Here is a 16,022-nt window from a genome sequence, read left to right as displayed (position 1 = left end):
AACAGATTGGTTTTAAATGATAACTTTTATTAAGCCAAGAATTGAAGTTTTTGTATAATTTGTGCCATGCTCTCTTATTTTACCTCTTGTAATCCAGACAGCTGACCAGTTTTGACTTTGGGTCTAACTACCAATTGTCTTTCATTAAATAAACAATCAAGCAAATGATACCAATACTGGAAAACTAATAATCTTTAGTAATATTGCCTTAATTTAACAGCTCTACCTTAATCATACTCCTCCACCACTGTCCAAGAGTAAGGAGAGAGAAATGGACAAGAAAGATTTGGACAAGTCAAGGGAAAGATCCAGAGAAAGAGAGAAAAAAGATGAAAAGGACAGGAAAGAGCGGAAAAGGGTTTGTAATTTTTAAAAACTAGTTTGGAAAGTTCATTATCACGTACAGTAATGTGTTGCCTTTTTAAAAGTATTAGTTTGTTGCATGGCAATCTATTAGTGTTTAACTGGTATTTTCATCCTAAAGTGTGTTTGAATCTTCTACAGTAATAAGGATCTTCAGCCTAATAATCTCTTCCAACTCTGCTATCTTTCAATGTCATTTTACCAAGTATGTGAAACAACCACAAATATTCTCCAATGCTGGTTAGCTGTGCCCTTCTCATATAAAAGTAATACTTTAAAACAAAAAACATAAACTCTTGATCAATGTAGTTCACAATTCTTGGTTCTAGGATCACTCAAACAATGACCGTGAAGTGCCGCCGGACTTAACCAAGAGGCGAAAAGAGGAAAATGGAACAAGTAGGTAGACTTATTAATACTTTTGAAGCAATCATCAAACTGAATTGGAAAAGGATTTCATGATTCTCTTTTATAATTTTAGTGGGGGTTTCAAAACACAAAAGTGAAAGTCCATGTGAGTCTCCTTATTCAAATGAGAAAGACAAAGAAAAAAATAAGTCAAAATCTTCAGGCAAAGAAAAAGGTGGTGATTCATTTAAATCTGAAAAGATGGATAAAATCTCCTCTGGTGGCAAAAAGGTAAATAAGGAAAACAAAGGAACAATATACTTTTCTTAGAAAATTAACCCTTTGATAATTTAGCAAATATTGCTTTTTTTGTAGTCAAGTGGTCTTTTGTTAATTATTTGGGGATGGGAAGATGAGGCATTAGAGGAGTGCAGGTTATCTGGGGAATCCCAGCCAGTTCAGTCCCAAATTACTGAGGGTACACTTAGTTTATCTTTGTAATGCCTTTCCTCTCCATTCTACTCCCATCTACTTCTATTCGTTGAGTTTCAGCCTTTCTTTTTGTGTTTTCCTTTTTTCTCCACCAACAATGCCTTTAGTTTCTCTTCATTCATGAGATTAAAATATGGTTACATGTATTCTCCTTGATCATTCCACTGTCATAAAGTATTAATTGTGATTTCAAACATTTTATAGTATTTTCTCCTAATTTGTGTTTGCAATTTGTATTTGATTTTCAAATTAAGTACAGTGTGCATTCTTTTAGATACTAATGGATGAGATTCAGAATATATCTCATGCATCCGTCATAAAGGAAGCACATCATTACTAAAATGTAAAGTGTTTACAAAACATTGTATATATTCAAAATATATACCATGTATTTATAGTTCTTAAAAGCAGTTTTAGAAAATTATAAGGTGATAGTTTTTAAATTTCTATATGCTTTAAAAAGGAGGCTACTCCTTTTAAATAAGTATTTTTTAAATTGAGATAAAATGCACATAATATAAAATTAACCATTTTAAGGTATACAGTTCAGTGGTCATCATCTGTATCTAGTTCCAAAATATTTTCATCACCCCAAAGGGAAACTCCATACCCATTAAGCAGTCATTCCCTGTTTCCTCCTCCTTTTATCCTCTGGCAACTACTAATCTGCTTTCTGTCTTTGTGGATTTACCAGTTTTGGGTATTTCATATAAATGGAATTGTATAATAATGTGGGCTTTTGTGTCTGACTTCTTTCACATAGCAAAATGTTTTTGAGATTCTTCCGTGGTGTAGCATGTATCAATATTTCATTTCTTTATGTGGCTAAATAATATTCCATTGTATGAACATACCACATTTGTTTACCATTTGTAAGCTGATGGACTTTTGTGTCGTTTTCTATCTTTTGGCTGTTGTGAATAGTGCTGCTTTAAAATATTGTTTAAATACCTGTTTTAAATTCTCATGAGTGTATACCCAGGAGCAGAATTTCTGGGTTATGGTAATGCTGTGTTTAACTTTTTGAGGGACTACCAAACTTTTCCACAGTGACTGCACAGTTTACATTTCCACTAGCAATATATGAGGGTGCCAGTATCTCTACATCCTTGCTAAAGCTTGTCATTTTCTGTTTTTAAAAATTTATTTTTATTTTTATTTTTTTTTTATTATAGCCATCCTGGTGGGTGTGAAGTGGTGTATCGTGGTTTTGATTTTGCATTTCCTTAATGACTAATAATGTTGAACATCTTTTCATGTGTTTTTTGGCTATTTGTATATATCTTTGGAGAGATCTATTCAGCTACTTTGGCCTTTTATTAATTGGATTGTTTTTTGTTGCTCAGTTGTAAAAATTCTTTATATAGTCTGATACTAGACCCTTATGAGATATAATTTGCAAATATTTTCTCCCATTCAGTACGTTGTCTTTTCACTTTCTCGATAGTGTCCTTTGATGCATGAAAGTTTTTACTTTTGTTGAAGTCCAATTTTGTTGGTGTTGATTGTGCTTTTGGTGTCATGTTAAATAAGTTTTTGAAGAAAAATTTATGACCGATGGGTGATTGAAAAGGGATTTTGAGCTGATTTTTATATTTGGTTTTCCCTTCTCTGACTAATTCCACCATTCCTTTTAGGAGTCCAGGCATGATAAAGAAAAGATAGAAAAGAAAGAGAAACGGGACAGTTCAGGAGGAAAGGAGGAGAAGAAACAATATCCTTTTCATCTTATTGATACTTTAAATCAGTGTAATGGAAAGCTTTGATACTGGTCATGTTTAGAATTTTACCTTTGTAGTAGTATATGGTCTAAATGCTTAATATCTTTTAAGTGGTCTCTCCAGTTAATCCTCTCAAATGTATAAAATGTAGAAGTGGGAGACATTTTTTAACTTCTTTGTTCACTGAGGTTGTTTTATGCCACCAGGGGATTTAGAGTCCCTCTGGCTGTATTATCACTGAGAGGAAGAAAGGGAACAGAGAGTGCCTTGGGCTAGGGGTATGGGGAATTGAAGGAAAATGATGCAGCAGATGAGCAGAGCTGGTAGAGTTTGAGGCCACCAAACTGGTCAGAGCCAGGTAGGCCTGCAAGCTGAGGGATTGTACTAAAAGATGATACACCATTCTTTTTTTCCAAGTTGTTTTCCCTTAATTTGTCATCTACTCATAAGTCCTCGGACAAGCACAGATAATGAAGACTCAATCAAGGTGAGTGTTCTCTTACCTCCTTTTTATTTAAAGAGACATTTTATAAAATGAGGTCTGATAATGTTGAAGAAACTAGATTCATTTTGTAAGGTACAACTAGAATTTCTCACCTAAATATAATGACTAGTTCTTTGGGTATAGATGCAAAACAAGATTTGCGGTTATTCTGAACTATTTTCATTTTAAGCTTGCTGATTAGCTATGCATTTTTTTTTTTTTAGCACCAAGATGTATCTAAGAACATCAGGCTTTCTCTTCACCACTCATTCCCATCTTCTCTGGATGATAATTACCCTTTTTAAGTGCTATAGCTTTGTAGGTCGTGATGGCATCTGCATTTTACAGGTGAAGAAACTGAGACTCTGAGAAGTTAAATTAAAGAGGGTGACAGATACTAGTGGGCAGAGCCAATACTTACACATAGATCTTCTTGCCCGTCAGTGTTCTCTGTTCCTTTTGGCTTTTTCATGCAGACATGTTATTCAGAGATTTTTTGTCTCTTTTTCTACCACTGCCTAAGTTTTGCAAAGCCAAAAAATATGGTCTATGCTTTTACTTCTGGAATTTAAAATATGCAGCTTTGTTTTCACAGCCTTATGTGAGATTTAAAAAGTGTTTTAACCACCTTAGATAAATTGTATGTGGACAGTAATCCACTCTGTCCAACAGAGTGTTCAGAACCTAAATATATACACTTTTTTGAGCACTCAAGGTCATCATCTGAATAGTTATTGTTTTGTGATGCGTTAGGATTATTGGGGTATGTAGGATGATTTGCCCTCTACATTCAGTGGTTCAAAATGGTTGTATTTGAAGTTGTCAACTTTTTTTTGTAGTCTCATTTTCTTGCTTCCATATTAGCTCTCACTTCTTAATGATATCAAGTATACTTGCTGTCTATACCCTTTCCCTAATATTATTTGCTGCTTCTAATCTTTTACGAAACCAGATAGATTACCAAGGCTGTTTACAGTTGTTTAAGAGTGAGAGCCCATTCTGTATAAAGGTATGAGCTTTAGGGTATAGATTTTGTCATAGTTATTTTAGCTGCAGAGCAAGGATTCGAGGGTTCTAGATAGGTAACCTCCTGATTAGTGGTGTGCTTTTTCAGCTTTATTATTCTGAGCTTGTTATCTAAGTAGTAGAGTAGGGTAAAATGAGAACATTTAGACTTTAGTAATTTTTTTAAAATTAGAAATATTGTAAAAGAAATATTATTGCCCGTTCTTCAATTCTAGCCACCCTCCACCCCAGCAAATTATAAACTCTTAATCTTTTTCTTTTTTTTATTTTCCACGTTAACCTTTCTTAGAATTTGGTATTTAGCTTTTTACTCCTTGTTTTCAAATAGTCTCTTTATTAAAGAAAACCAAAAACACCTACCTCTTATATCTTCATTAGAAATGGGCCAACTATAGTCACTGAAAACTTTCACTGTGATTTTATCCATCTCTCTTTACTCAGTACTTAAATAGTATTCTTTGGTATATGAAGGTTATGCTATAGATTCCTTTGAGTTCTTCATATGGGCCATGGATTTGTACTTTACCTCTCTATATCATCTCTCAGGACCAAAGGCATGAAAAGACTGGCCTGGGTGTTAGATATTAGGTTGGTGATCTTGTAGCTGAGCTACTCAATTTGGATACCCTTTTAAGATACATTTAGCTTGATGTTCATCATCTTCAGTTTCTTGTTGACAATTAACTGTACTTTCTTATTGGGTAGACTCTTAGTTTTGTGAGACTCTGGTTGGTAATTTCCTTTTTCTAGCTGTTCTGGCTGCTTCCTATCAAGTCTTTCTATTGTTCTTTCTTTACCTTTAGAGGTCTTATCATTTTTGGATTTGCCCCATTTACCTTTAGGCTACTTAAGATCTGCTGTTCCCTGCTCCGTTTTTTTTATTTATTTTACATTCTACAGAAAAGAGAGTTGTTGTGTATGTCACATTTCTGTGACTCAAAGGTGTCATTAATTGTAAGATTCATTATTGGTTTATAGAACTGTTCTTTGAAAAGGGTGAATAGAGAAACTACATTATTTGTAAGTACCCACCCTGATTTCAGAAACATTAAAATGATCGTATTAGAGTTAAGAAAATACAGTGTATATATGTGACCCAGATTAAATTCCTTCAAAAGTCTTTTATCTTCTTATCTTCTCATAATTTTTGATTGCACAGTTCTTCCTGCTTGTTCTCTATATTTTCTGTTACTTGTTATTGCTAAAGTCTTTATCCAAATTCCTTATCTCTGTTTGATTTAGTCCCTTGAACACTGCTAACTGCTTTGCTGTTAACCTTTTCCTCTAGTTTAATCTTTAAAAATTTCTGCCTATTAAATTTTTCTTTTTAGAACCATCCTTTAGCTTCTCAATTTAAATTTGATACATGTGACCCTCATTTCATGAATGTTGGGTTCAGGTAACTTATTGAGAGTCTTTTTATAAACCACATGTTGTGCTAAACTGAGACTTGCTCTCAGACTTTGAGAAGCTCAATCTTCTTAGACTTTATTCTTCATTTCAAAGAACGTTAGCAGTTAGCTCTATCCTGTCTATCTGTATTTGTAATATGCTCCGTTTGTATTTTAATCCTTCACTCCAGTGAGGCCTAATATATTTTTGCAGGCCCATCTTTTACCTCTAGTCACACGTTTACGTGTAACCTAATACTTTTATCCTTTAAACCCAAGGTTGTAAATTCTTAGCCCTTGGGCAGAATGTGGCTTGTTAGATGTACCTTATGGGCCTCACAACAATATTAACATTTTTAAAAAGTGGTCACCTTTAAAAACCAGAAGAGTTGACAAAATCCAAATTTCAGTTTCTCTTAAAGAATTGGGACATCTAGCAGTATCTTGTCCTGATTTCTGTATGGCAGCAATTAACTAGATCTGCCTAGGCGCTGCTGCCCCTTTATATAGAGAGTGGGTTATTTTTTATAGTTTACCTCAGCCCCCACTTAGCTCACTTAATTTGTTTCCAGTATATACTAACCCCTGTAAACAATTGATTTTGTAATTCTTATTATGAGCCTTGTTTCTTTGGTCCATACTTGGAAACTGACCTCCTAAGCACTCAAAGATTGCTTATTTTGGGACCATATTGCCATGTCTAGGCGTAGTCCTAGTTGCTGGTAATATGTGTTGGAGTAGGGAGTGTTCAGTTAAGTTTCTCAGTAGTTTCCCATTGCTTATGTGCGCACGCGCGTGTGTGTGTGTGTGTGTGTAGGCCTACAGAGTCCTAGTCACCGATTCTTATGTATATGTATATTATGTATTTCTCTTAGAATGTGATCTTGGTGAAAGCAGTAACTTCATTCTTTCTAATCAAACAGCCAAGTATTTTTTATTACCTACTAAGTTTCTTCTACTCTGTTAACTTTACATGGAGAGCTATGTACACAAGTATTAAGTATATCTCTTTGGGATCAGTGAGAAACAGCACTGACTTTTTTCATCCTCAAAAAAGAAGGTTTAGTTTATTTACAGTGTTTAATAGTACACTGTTTAAAAGGAAGTTGCTTTATGTGCTGCAACATATTTTTTTGAGGGCAAGTTTATTATGCTATCATCTGGGTCTGTATGTAGTAATCGTTGAAATTGCACAAAAGTTTTGTTAGATTGAAATGATGGCCATAAGCTATTTTTTTCTTCATTATAATCCTTTATACTTTTACAAGTACTGGGTTTGTGTTCTGTGCACTGATATTCTTAGGCACCAAACAGTTGGAAAGAACAGGAGGAATTTTCTGTTTCCTTTCTTCTGTTTAAGGTAGACCAAATATTCACTAAGGTGCTGTGCTGTTTTTTGTCTGGACATAGGCATGAGCACTTACAAAAGGCTCTTGTGCCACATTTACCTCTGAGCGTGACTATCCTGTACACATGCATTTATCCTGAGAAGCACCTCTGGGTATGTTAAGATTCAGGTCAACAAAATCCAGTTTTAACTCTAAGTCACATTTTATCCATGTGAAACACAGGAAGTGTGTTTGCTGTGTTAAGAATTCCTAGGTAGCAATATAGGGGTCAATGAAGTAGAAAAGTGAAATTAGGATGGCTGTCCCTATGTCTTTCTCTTATAACTCCTTTCTTCCTCATAAATGTTCATTTGACTTTTTAGCTGTCAACTTCATCCATATATGCCTTTCGACTTAGAGTGTGTGTGTATGAGTGTGAGAGTGAATGAGTGAACAAACTAGGATCATGAAATCCTGACAGCCTCAGACACTGGTAAAAATGAAGGGAACTAAATTCTGGGATGCCTTCTTTGAGGCGAAGATGCTTAACCAAAAATAATCTATTAATTCAATGGGCTTGTGTTTTATAGTTTCTCTAAATCAGTTTTTTTTTTTGCTATCAAGAGTGTTCTTTTATAAGAAATCTATGAACTATTGAAGCAAATTAGAAAGTGTGTGTGTCTGTGTGTGTGTTTATGAAAGCATACCTCTGATAAGAAGGCTGAATTTATATTTGTCTTTCTTTACTTTGACCACCAGTCCAGCTGCTTTTTTCTCTAGACTTCCCTAATTTTCAAATTTGCTTCTTGCTGTCACAGCTCTCTATAAAATAATATCATTTAAAATCAGCTGCTTCAACCCTGAGAAGGGTACGCTTTGAGGTCATTTCATGAAGTTTTCTGTTGCCCTGACAAAGGAGTAGTGCATGGTGGAACATAGGCAAGTGACAACTTTACTAATACAACAGGGCCTATTTCTGGCAAGAAAGAAGAAAACACACACACAGGATGCCCAGCTAATTCCCAACAGAAGGTGATGTTTACAGAGATAAATTGTCTTAACAGAGTGGAGGGCCACTTTTTGTTGCAATGTGCCCTACAAACATGACATTACCAATACAGTTTATAGCACTGATACAGTAGAGGTGTCTAGGGTGGAGGGCAGCCAACTTTGAACTGAGCCTGAAGTAGAAACCATCTGAGAAACATCAGTTGTCCTAGGTGTAAAAAAGATAGATCTGTGTGATCCCTTGCATTTGGAGCCTGTGCTTTCTTATTTACAGTGGTTAAAAGTGGCCCATAGTTTTAAAAAAGTTAAAAAACCTTAGAGAATGTTCTAGTTAATGTGGTATAAACTCATTGTTAATGAGAAAATATTACCCTGCTGGAAGATAGAGTCCTGAAGGCTGAGTTTGCATTGTTTCATCACTATGTGACTTTCTTCTTGATGGCAGTTTTCTTTCTGAAGTTCACTTTAGGGTGGTTTTCAAGTTTGTAATCCCAACACTTCAGCACTGTTTTATAAATACATTCTGGACACTGCTGAGAGACTGACATCCAGTATCTTCTTTCCACTTGCTCTCGTGCTTGCTGATTTGTCATTCCAGGATATGGACAGACCCCTAAGCTGAAGGTCTCCCAGAGGAGGATGCCAAAGCTACATGCGTCACTCTCAGAACGATATCTCCCATAATTAAGAGCTTCTGGTGCTGTCCATTTAATGGGAATCTGCTTTAAGTCAGAAGATGAATACAAACCACCATCCTCTTAACGAGACATTCCAAAGTCACTGATTTTTTGAACATTATTTTCACCTCCAGGCAGTTTCTTGCAGCAAGGTCCCTGTGTATACAATTTTTACTCGAGATTCGCCATCCAGAAGCAGCATCTAATGAAAATTTCACTAACTGTTTTAGTTCATCCATCTTTCTCAGAAAAGAGAGGAAATCGCCTCCTGGAACAAGTTCTTTAATGATGTAGATAGGCTGTATTTGTGTGTGAACTCTCTTATAAGTTTGACAATATTGGGGTGATTATATTGCTTGAGGATTTTGGCTTCTTGTAAAAATTTTAATTTCAGTTCCTGGGAAAGGTCATCTTTACATGTTTTAACAGCAATAGCATTTTTATCCTTTAATGTACCCTTAAATATCTCATCCAAACTTTCCTTGCCGAGTGATTCTCCTATTGTGACATCCTCATGATTGAGAACCCATTTCTTATTCGAGTTATGGCCATACTGATAACATGATACTCTTTATTGGAACATTGACTTTTTTGCCATTTAAAAAATTGCACATAACATAAAACTTGCCATTTTAAAGTGGTTTTTAGTATAGTCACTATGTTGTATAACCATCACTACTAATTCTAGGACATTTCCATCACCCCAAAGAGAGCCCCACGGTTGTTAGCAGTCACTCCCAATTCTCCCCTTTCTCCAGCCCCTGGAAATGATTAATGTACTTTCTGTCTATAGATTTGCCTGTTTTGGACATTTCATAAAAATGGAATCATGCAATATGTGGCCTTTTGTGTCTGGCTTCTTTCACATAGTATCATGTTTTCAAGGTTCACCCATGTCGTAGCATGTATTAGAACTTTATTTCTTTTAATAATTGAATAATATTTCATTGTATGAATGTGTACCACATTTTGTTTATCCATTCATCAGTGATGGACAGGAGCAATGATTTTTAAGTATTAAAATTGTTAAGTTCAACGTTAGTGTATCCACAGTTATAATTGATAATATCAAGATTATACATGGTGTGAACAGAATGCTGTATAGAAATGATATGTAAATTATTTGTCAGCATTTCATGCAAGTGTGATTATTTTCTAAGGCTCTTCTAGCTCTGGTTTTATGAAATATGTGAATGTAGTATTTTCATCAATAAAGTTTAATGCGTTAAGCATTAGTTTAAAAATTGAATGAGAACAATGTTAGGCAGATAAGAAGTTATTTGCCACATGTTGTAATGATCATGTTTTGAATTAATTTCAATATGCAGTATTTGAAAAATGTCAATACATAAAGGAAAGGAGTATAATTAAGTCAATATATTTTTAAAGCAATTTTTATAATTTAGCAAACATTGCATCTTAATATAAGTCACTATTAAAATCGTGTCCTTGTGAAAAATGTGATGTCATTTTTCTTTTTTTGTTGATCATGTAAAATTGGTTCCTTTTCATTGCTACGCATTTTGTTTACTTTTGATAAGCTATTGCTTGCCCCTGTGAAATGTTTTACTTGTTTTGATTTAATTTTTTTTCTTCTTCCCCTCCCCACAACCTCTCCCTCTCATAGACAAAATGTTCAGATTTTTAAAAAGTCATCATAGTGTGCCTATCTTTAATGGTTTATGAGAGTGGGCAATAAGTAATACGCAAATATTTCATCCTTTTTTATCCTTATCTAGGGACTCAATTCAAACCTTTGTTATTGACAGAACTCACTCACTGATTTTTCTTTCTTAAATCTTCCTTCCTCTCCTTTCCCTCCTTCCTTTTTGCCTGCCTGCATGCCTTCTTTTCTCTTTACCTTCTCCTCTCCTTCTGTCATCTTCTCTCCTTTCTTCCTCCTCTCTCCCTCTTTCCTTCCTTCCTTCCTTCCTTCCTTCCTTCCTTCCTTCCTTCCTATCAATATAATCACTTTGTTTCTTTCAGGTGAGATTGGAATGAAATTGTTCACCTGTGACCAGAAATTTATTTTCCTGAGTAGATTGCCGAGAATTATGAATGAAGAGGGCCCATGTGCATCTCCTTAAATTATTCAGTCATCTGCTTTATTGATCCATGTCAAAAACTTAAAATTGTTGAGTTGTGCATTACTGTATTTAACTTGTTGCTTAGTTTCTACATGTTTATTTTCAGTAAATGGCTGAAAGTGTTCACTATTCTATATTTTTAGCACAATGTGCTGCATACAGTTCCCAACAAGCAAATAAGATTACATGTGTATAGAATTTCACTTTAGGTTAACTAAATATGCCTGGGTTTAGTCGTCCCCCTCCCCCGACTCTGAAATGCTTCCTTTTTATTGTTTGAAACTGAAAATAAATAATTATTGAACCATTTTGAATTTACCTCATTTTAAAACTCAGTTTTAATTTATTATTTGGCCTGTTTTTAATAGTACTCACTAAAAACAAAGTGGGAGCAGTTCTAATGCAATGTGTAGGAATCACTTTATATAGTACATGTACAACATTAAAACCTGTTTAAAAACGAAAAAGGTACCAGCACTTACTTGTCCCTTTCCATTTTTTCTTGTAATTATGTTAGAGAAATCTGCAGGGGGGAAATCAAAAGTTAATTGTGTTTTAATTCTACAGCTTCAGGAGCTTTGTATTGCTGAACTTTCGTCTGGAAAAATTTCACAGTGACATTTTTAAAAGAAAATTTTTTTATCTACTGAATTCTACCAGTGTAACTTTTTTTCTAAATAAACAATAGTTTTTTTCAAATGATTGTATATCATTGTATATATTGTTGCTTATTCAAAATAGCTTAGCAAAGATAATTCATTAAGGTTCCGAGCCCTTTCTCTTTTCTGTCTTAGTCCATGAACTATATTTTCAAATGACATCTCATTCAATAATATGAAAAAGTCCTATTTGCTCACCTCTGCACCTGGGATAAACAGTGGGCTGAAATCATGTCAAGAATTACCATTTACTCTTCAGTTACTTGGAACCAATGATATCTATGCAAATTAATTTTTTAAGTGAAGGACAGCAAAGGCTATAATTTTTAAAAGGATCAGACAATGCTGAACATATTTTAGAATTGGCAAAGGGATATAAATCTTGATGGCCCTTTTCAGGTAATTGTAATTTGCAAAATTTGATGACCACAATAATTATTTATGGGAAGTGATCCATTCAGTGACTGTTGAGCACCTGTAATGTGCCTGGCATAAAAAGAAATGATACATTTTAGAATGATTTTAACATTGAGAAAATAACTGGTTTACCTTAAAAATCATTTATCTGAAATACATCAGGGAAGAGTTTATCAGTTGTTACATTGTATTCACATTTTAAAGATTACATGATTGTGAGTTTGAATGAGAAAATTCACTACTTAGCATAGTTTCTCTTCTTGTCACCCAAATTATTGAATGCAGGTAATCTTTGGTTGTGGCCTTGCTAGAAATTTATTGAGGATGGAAAATGCTAACTTTGGATTTAACTGTGTAAAAATAATTTATGTTAAAGGTAACAAATCTGTATTTGTGTAGTGATATTTTAAAGCATCTACTCTCTGCTAGGTACTGAGGAGTATTAAGACCTAACTTCTGTACTTAGGTGCTTCTAATGTAGCTTGAGAAATTAGAGACAAATGAATGCTATTAGTGGTCGGCAAACTTTTTCTGTAAAGGACCAGGTCACAAATATTTGAGGCTTTGCGGCTATGTAAACCCACTGCAACTTCTCAGCTCTGTGATTATAGCATGAAAGCAGCCATAGGCGATATGTAAATGAATGAACATGACTGAGTTCCAGTAAAACTTTATTTATAAAAACCTGTTATAGATAATCCTATAGAAGTTTATTTAACAAATATTTGAGTTACTAATGCATCAGAGGTACAGCCATGAGCAAAACAAAGTCCCTATGCCCTCATGGAACTTCCATTAGTCAGTGGAGGCAAACAACGAATGTTTAATGTTTGATAGAGGGAAGTCCTCTGAAGAAAAATAAACCTGGATAAGGAGGCTGTGGCAGTTATCACAGTATGAATATTTTATTACTAAGTAATATGAGCAGGAGATATTCCTAATCCCCCACCCATCTTTGAAACTTTACATGAAAATCATGTAATGTGCAGGATTTCTCAGGCTCTAGGCTCTAAGTGATAGTGGCTGATGTCTAAGCTTGTCATTTTCTAGAAAGGAGTTCTTAACTTAAGGTTCATAAATGGACTTGGAGGATTTCTATGGACCTTCCCCCTCCCCAGAAGTTGTGGTTTACATGCATTTTTGGGGGGTCTATAGTTTTCACACAATTCTCAGAAAGATAGCTCTAAGGTGGTGAGTTGGTTTTTCTGGGTCTTGTTCCTAAGAACTCTAAAACTTTTATAACCCTGAACCTGTCTGTCTCAAGCTGGCGAGAAGTTGGAAGATAGTCATCCATCCTTTACCCTGTCTAAATGGCAGGGGCAAAAGTTAGAACATCTTGCCTTGTCAAACGATCTGCAAGTGATTTTCAATTTATTGGAAAATTGCTGGTCCATGATATAGGGCCATTTTCTATTTTGAGAAAGCACTTTAGCTGAGTAAGGTAGAAGTTCTAGTAGCCTTATTTTTTTCTCCACTATGTAATTGTTTTATTTCTACCCTATTATGTTCCAAAAGTGATTTATGGAAAAATGTACAGTACAGTATTTAAAAAGTAAATGAGAAAATTTGACTTCTGGGTGAAATTAATACCTAAAATGAGGTTAATATACCAAAATGTCATGTGCACCTGGCTGTGAATTGGCTCCGCGAAACCTGGCAGGCCTCATAGGAGAAAGTAATGTGTCAGTTAACAGTAATTATAGTGTGCATCAAATAAAAAGCCAGTCATGGTGGAGAAGAACATTTTCTGGCAGTGAAGCCCGAAAAACTTTGCATCCTCATAAAGAAACAGCCCTGCCTTTTCAGTAAATCAAGGGTATGTATCTTGTAGTGGCCCTAAGTGTCAGCTGATGGCCAACACCTCAACTCATTCTAGTAAGGATATGTCTACAATGACACTGAAATATGTGGTCCAGGCATGCAGGTCTCTGATGGTTTGGTTTAGTCCAGGAAAACATTTTTGAGTATTTGGGACAAAGATTCCTCAGCTAGGACTTACGATGGCCTTACTTTTTATAAGCATGTTTGTAAAGATCAGAAACTCATGTGACCATTGTTTGGTTCCCATGATACAACTAACATAAACAAGATTTCATTAGTTTAAATCCTGTGCCAGGACTTTGATTTTTTTTTTTTAATGGATACTGATCTCTAAGGCTTCCTTTTAGATAGAATGAAGCTTATAATATTACAGCTGCTTAATATTCTCTTACCATTTATCAGAAGCATGGTTTAAATGTTTAATTTTTTAAATTGAAGTAACCATTTTTAGAGACACTGTCAAGGTCAAAGATTTTGTGTCTAGAGTTGAGAAAAAAGAGGAGCTGCTTAAAATATGCTAACTAATGCTAATTGAATACAGAGTATTGTATTTATGATGCAAATTGATATAAAAATAGAAGGGATATTGTAAATAGTAACTAAAGGAAGTATAGCAATCTGAGAAGATATACTTTAAGAATAATTACTTTTTGTTCTTGATTCTTAGGTACTGTTTTAAGCTCTAATGACCATTATTTCTATATGGGTCAGGCTAACACAGCTTAATTCCTTTGATATGTTGTTAAATGAAAGTGTTTAATAGAGGAAAAAGGAAAGGAGAATATTTCAATTGAGGACAGGGCACATAAACTTGAGAAATGCATCATCATAAGTCAGACTTAACTTTTGTTTCAGGCATAGGAGCTAGAAAATGACCTGGGTCTTAACCTCTAGCTTACTCTGAACTCTAGTTTTTGTCAGATGATGGCTAGATGTTCTCGGACTTGAGTATCAGGTTGATGAAGAGCTACTTACAAAATTTTAACCAGAATGATATTGTACTATATTCAAGGGCTTCATGATTCTAATTTTGTGCAGTGTGTAGGAGTATTCATTTATTAGGGTTACATATATCATCAAAGAATATGAATTGCCATTAGATATGCCACTGCTAGGCACCTTTTGTGCTTTCCAGGATAACTGATCCAAGATATCAGTAATACAGACAAAATATCACGCAAACAAGTTACAAGCAGGAAATGAAATGTAAAATGAGTAAGGTTTTCATACCACATACATCTGGAGGCATTATATTTTAAGATAATGGTGAGTACTCAGGGTAAGAATGACCTTGGACTAGGTGTGATTTGGAAAATCTTGTTCTCAACAGATCATCTGGGAATATTTCATGAAGGATTTGGATGTTCAATAAGCTAATCTATTTCTACTCAGACCTAGAGGGTGTGTTTTGGGGTCTGGTTTAACCGTAAATTGGCACTGGAGGAGAGAGAATGTTGGACTTGGAATTCAGACCCATTCTGGCATACTGCAGAATCCTTGAAGCCAAACCTGTTATCATACTAGCCCAGGATTAGATTATATTTGAGAAGCAAATGCTCCCTACCTCTTCGTATACTGTTCGATGCTGCCTCGACTTTTTCTTTTTAAATTGGTTTTTATGACTAAGCCTGACATCAACCTTTTTATTGCCTTAATCAGTGTCATTCACATTTTTCATATCTTTATGGGTAATCAAAAAGTTATTGCTTCTATGTCAAGATGGCTTTTCTTGTTTCCTTTGGGAGTGAGCTCCACTTGTACTTCCTCACCTGGTCTTCACAATGCCCTTTTGTTAATAAATTAAATCTATTATAAGCATGTATTGTGCACCTGGCATGGTACACTCAATAACTGTTAGCAATTGTTATTAGTGGTAATATTTATACCAGTAGTTTGCAAACTGGGAATCATCGGAATCAGAATTAATTGGGAAACTTTAGGCCCTCTACCCAAAATATACTGAGTCAGAATCCTCTTGAGGTTAGGAGTCTGGAGTGTTTTGTTTTTTTTTTTTAATTCATCACGTGATTCTAATGTAGGGTTGATATTTAGGAATTACAAACTTTAACCAGCCTGTGATCCCAACATCTCTGTTCTTACCCCAGTTAGGGACAGAATCCATCCAGAGACTTCTTAATTTGGGGTAGGAGGATAAGTATATTAGGCTCCAGAGACAACCCATCCTTAGCAAGAGATATTT

At 34.8% G+C, this 16,022-nt stretch overlaps 1 protein-coding gene and 1 pseudogene across 9 annotated transcripts in view; one reads left to right on the top strand and one right to left on the bottom strand.

Annotated features, from left to right (window-relative positions):
* The window catches only part of THOC2 (THO complex 2), a 99,122-nt gene extending 88,825 nt beyond the window's left edge, over positions 1 to 10,297 (top strand). For 8 of the 9 annotated variants that reach the window (XM_006916161.3, XM_025049778.1, XM_025049780.1 and 5 more), the window contains 6 exons: positions 221 to 358; positions 693 to 762; positions 845 to 1,002; positions 2,841 to 2,917; positions 3,368 to 3,411; positions 8,760 to 10,297. In XM_006916161.3, coding sequence (XP_006916223.1) covers positions 221 to 358; positions 693 to 762; positions 845 to 1,002; positions 2,841 to 2,917; positions 3,368 to 3,395 — 471 coding nt within the window. In that variant the 3' untranslated portion in view covers positions 3,396 to 3,411; positions 8,760 to 10,297. Of the gene's footprint in view, positions 1 to 220; positions 359 to 692; positions 763 to 844; positions 1,003 to 2,840; positions 3,312 to 3,367; positions 3,412 to 8,759 lie in introns of those variants that run through there. The other variant, XM_006916160.3, reaches the window with a different exon arrangement.
* Positions 8,288 to 13,395, bottom strand: LOC112483218 (annotated as a pseudogene).
* Between the last annotated feature and the right edge of the window lie 2,627 nt (positions 13,396 to 16,022).

The sequence above is a fragment of the Pteropus alecto genome, unplaced genomic scaffold (genome assembly GCF_000325575.1).
Source record: "Pteropus alecto unplaced genomic scaffold, ASM32557v1 scaffold116, whole genome shotgun sequence".
NCBI classification, from domain to species: Eukaryota; Metazoa; Chordata; class Mammalia; order Chiroptera; family Pteropodidae; genus Pteropus; species Pteropus alecto.
Note: the sequence above shows the minus strand (reverse complement) of the source record. Positions and strands in the feature narration are given on the sequence as shown.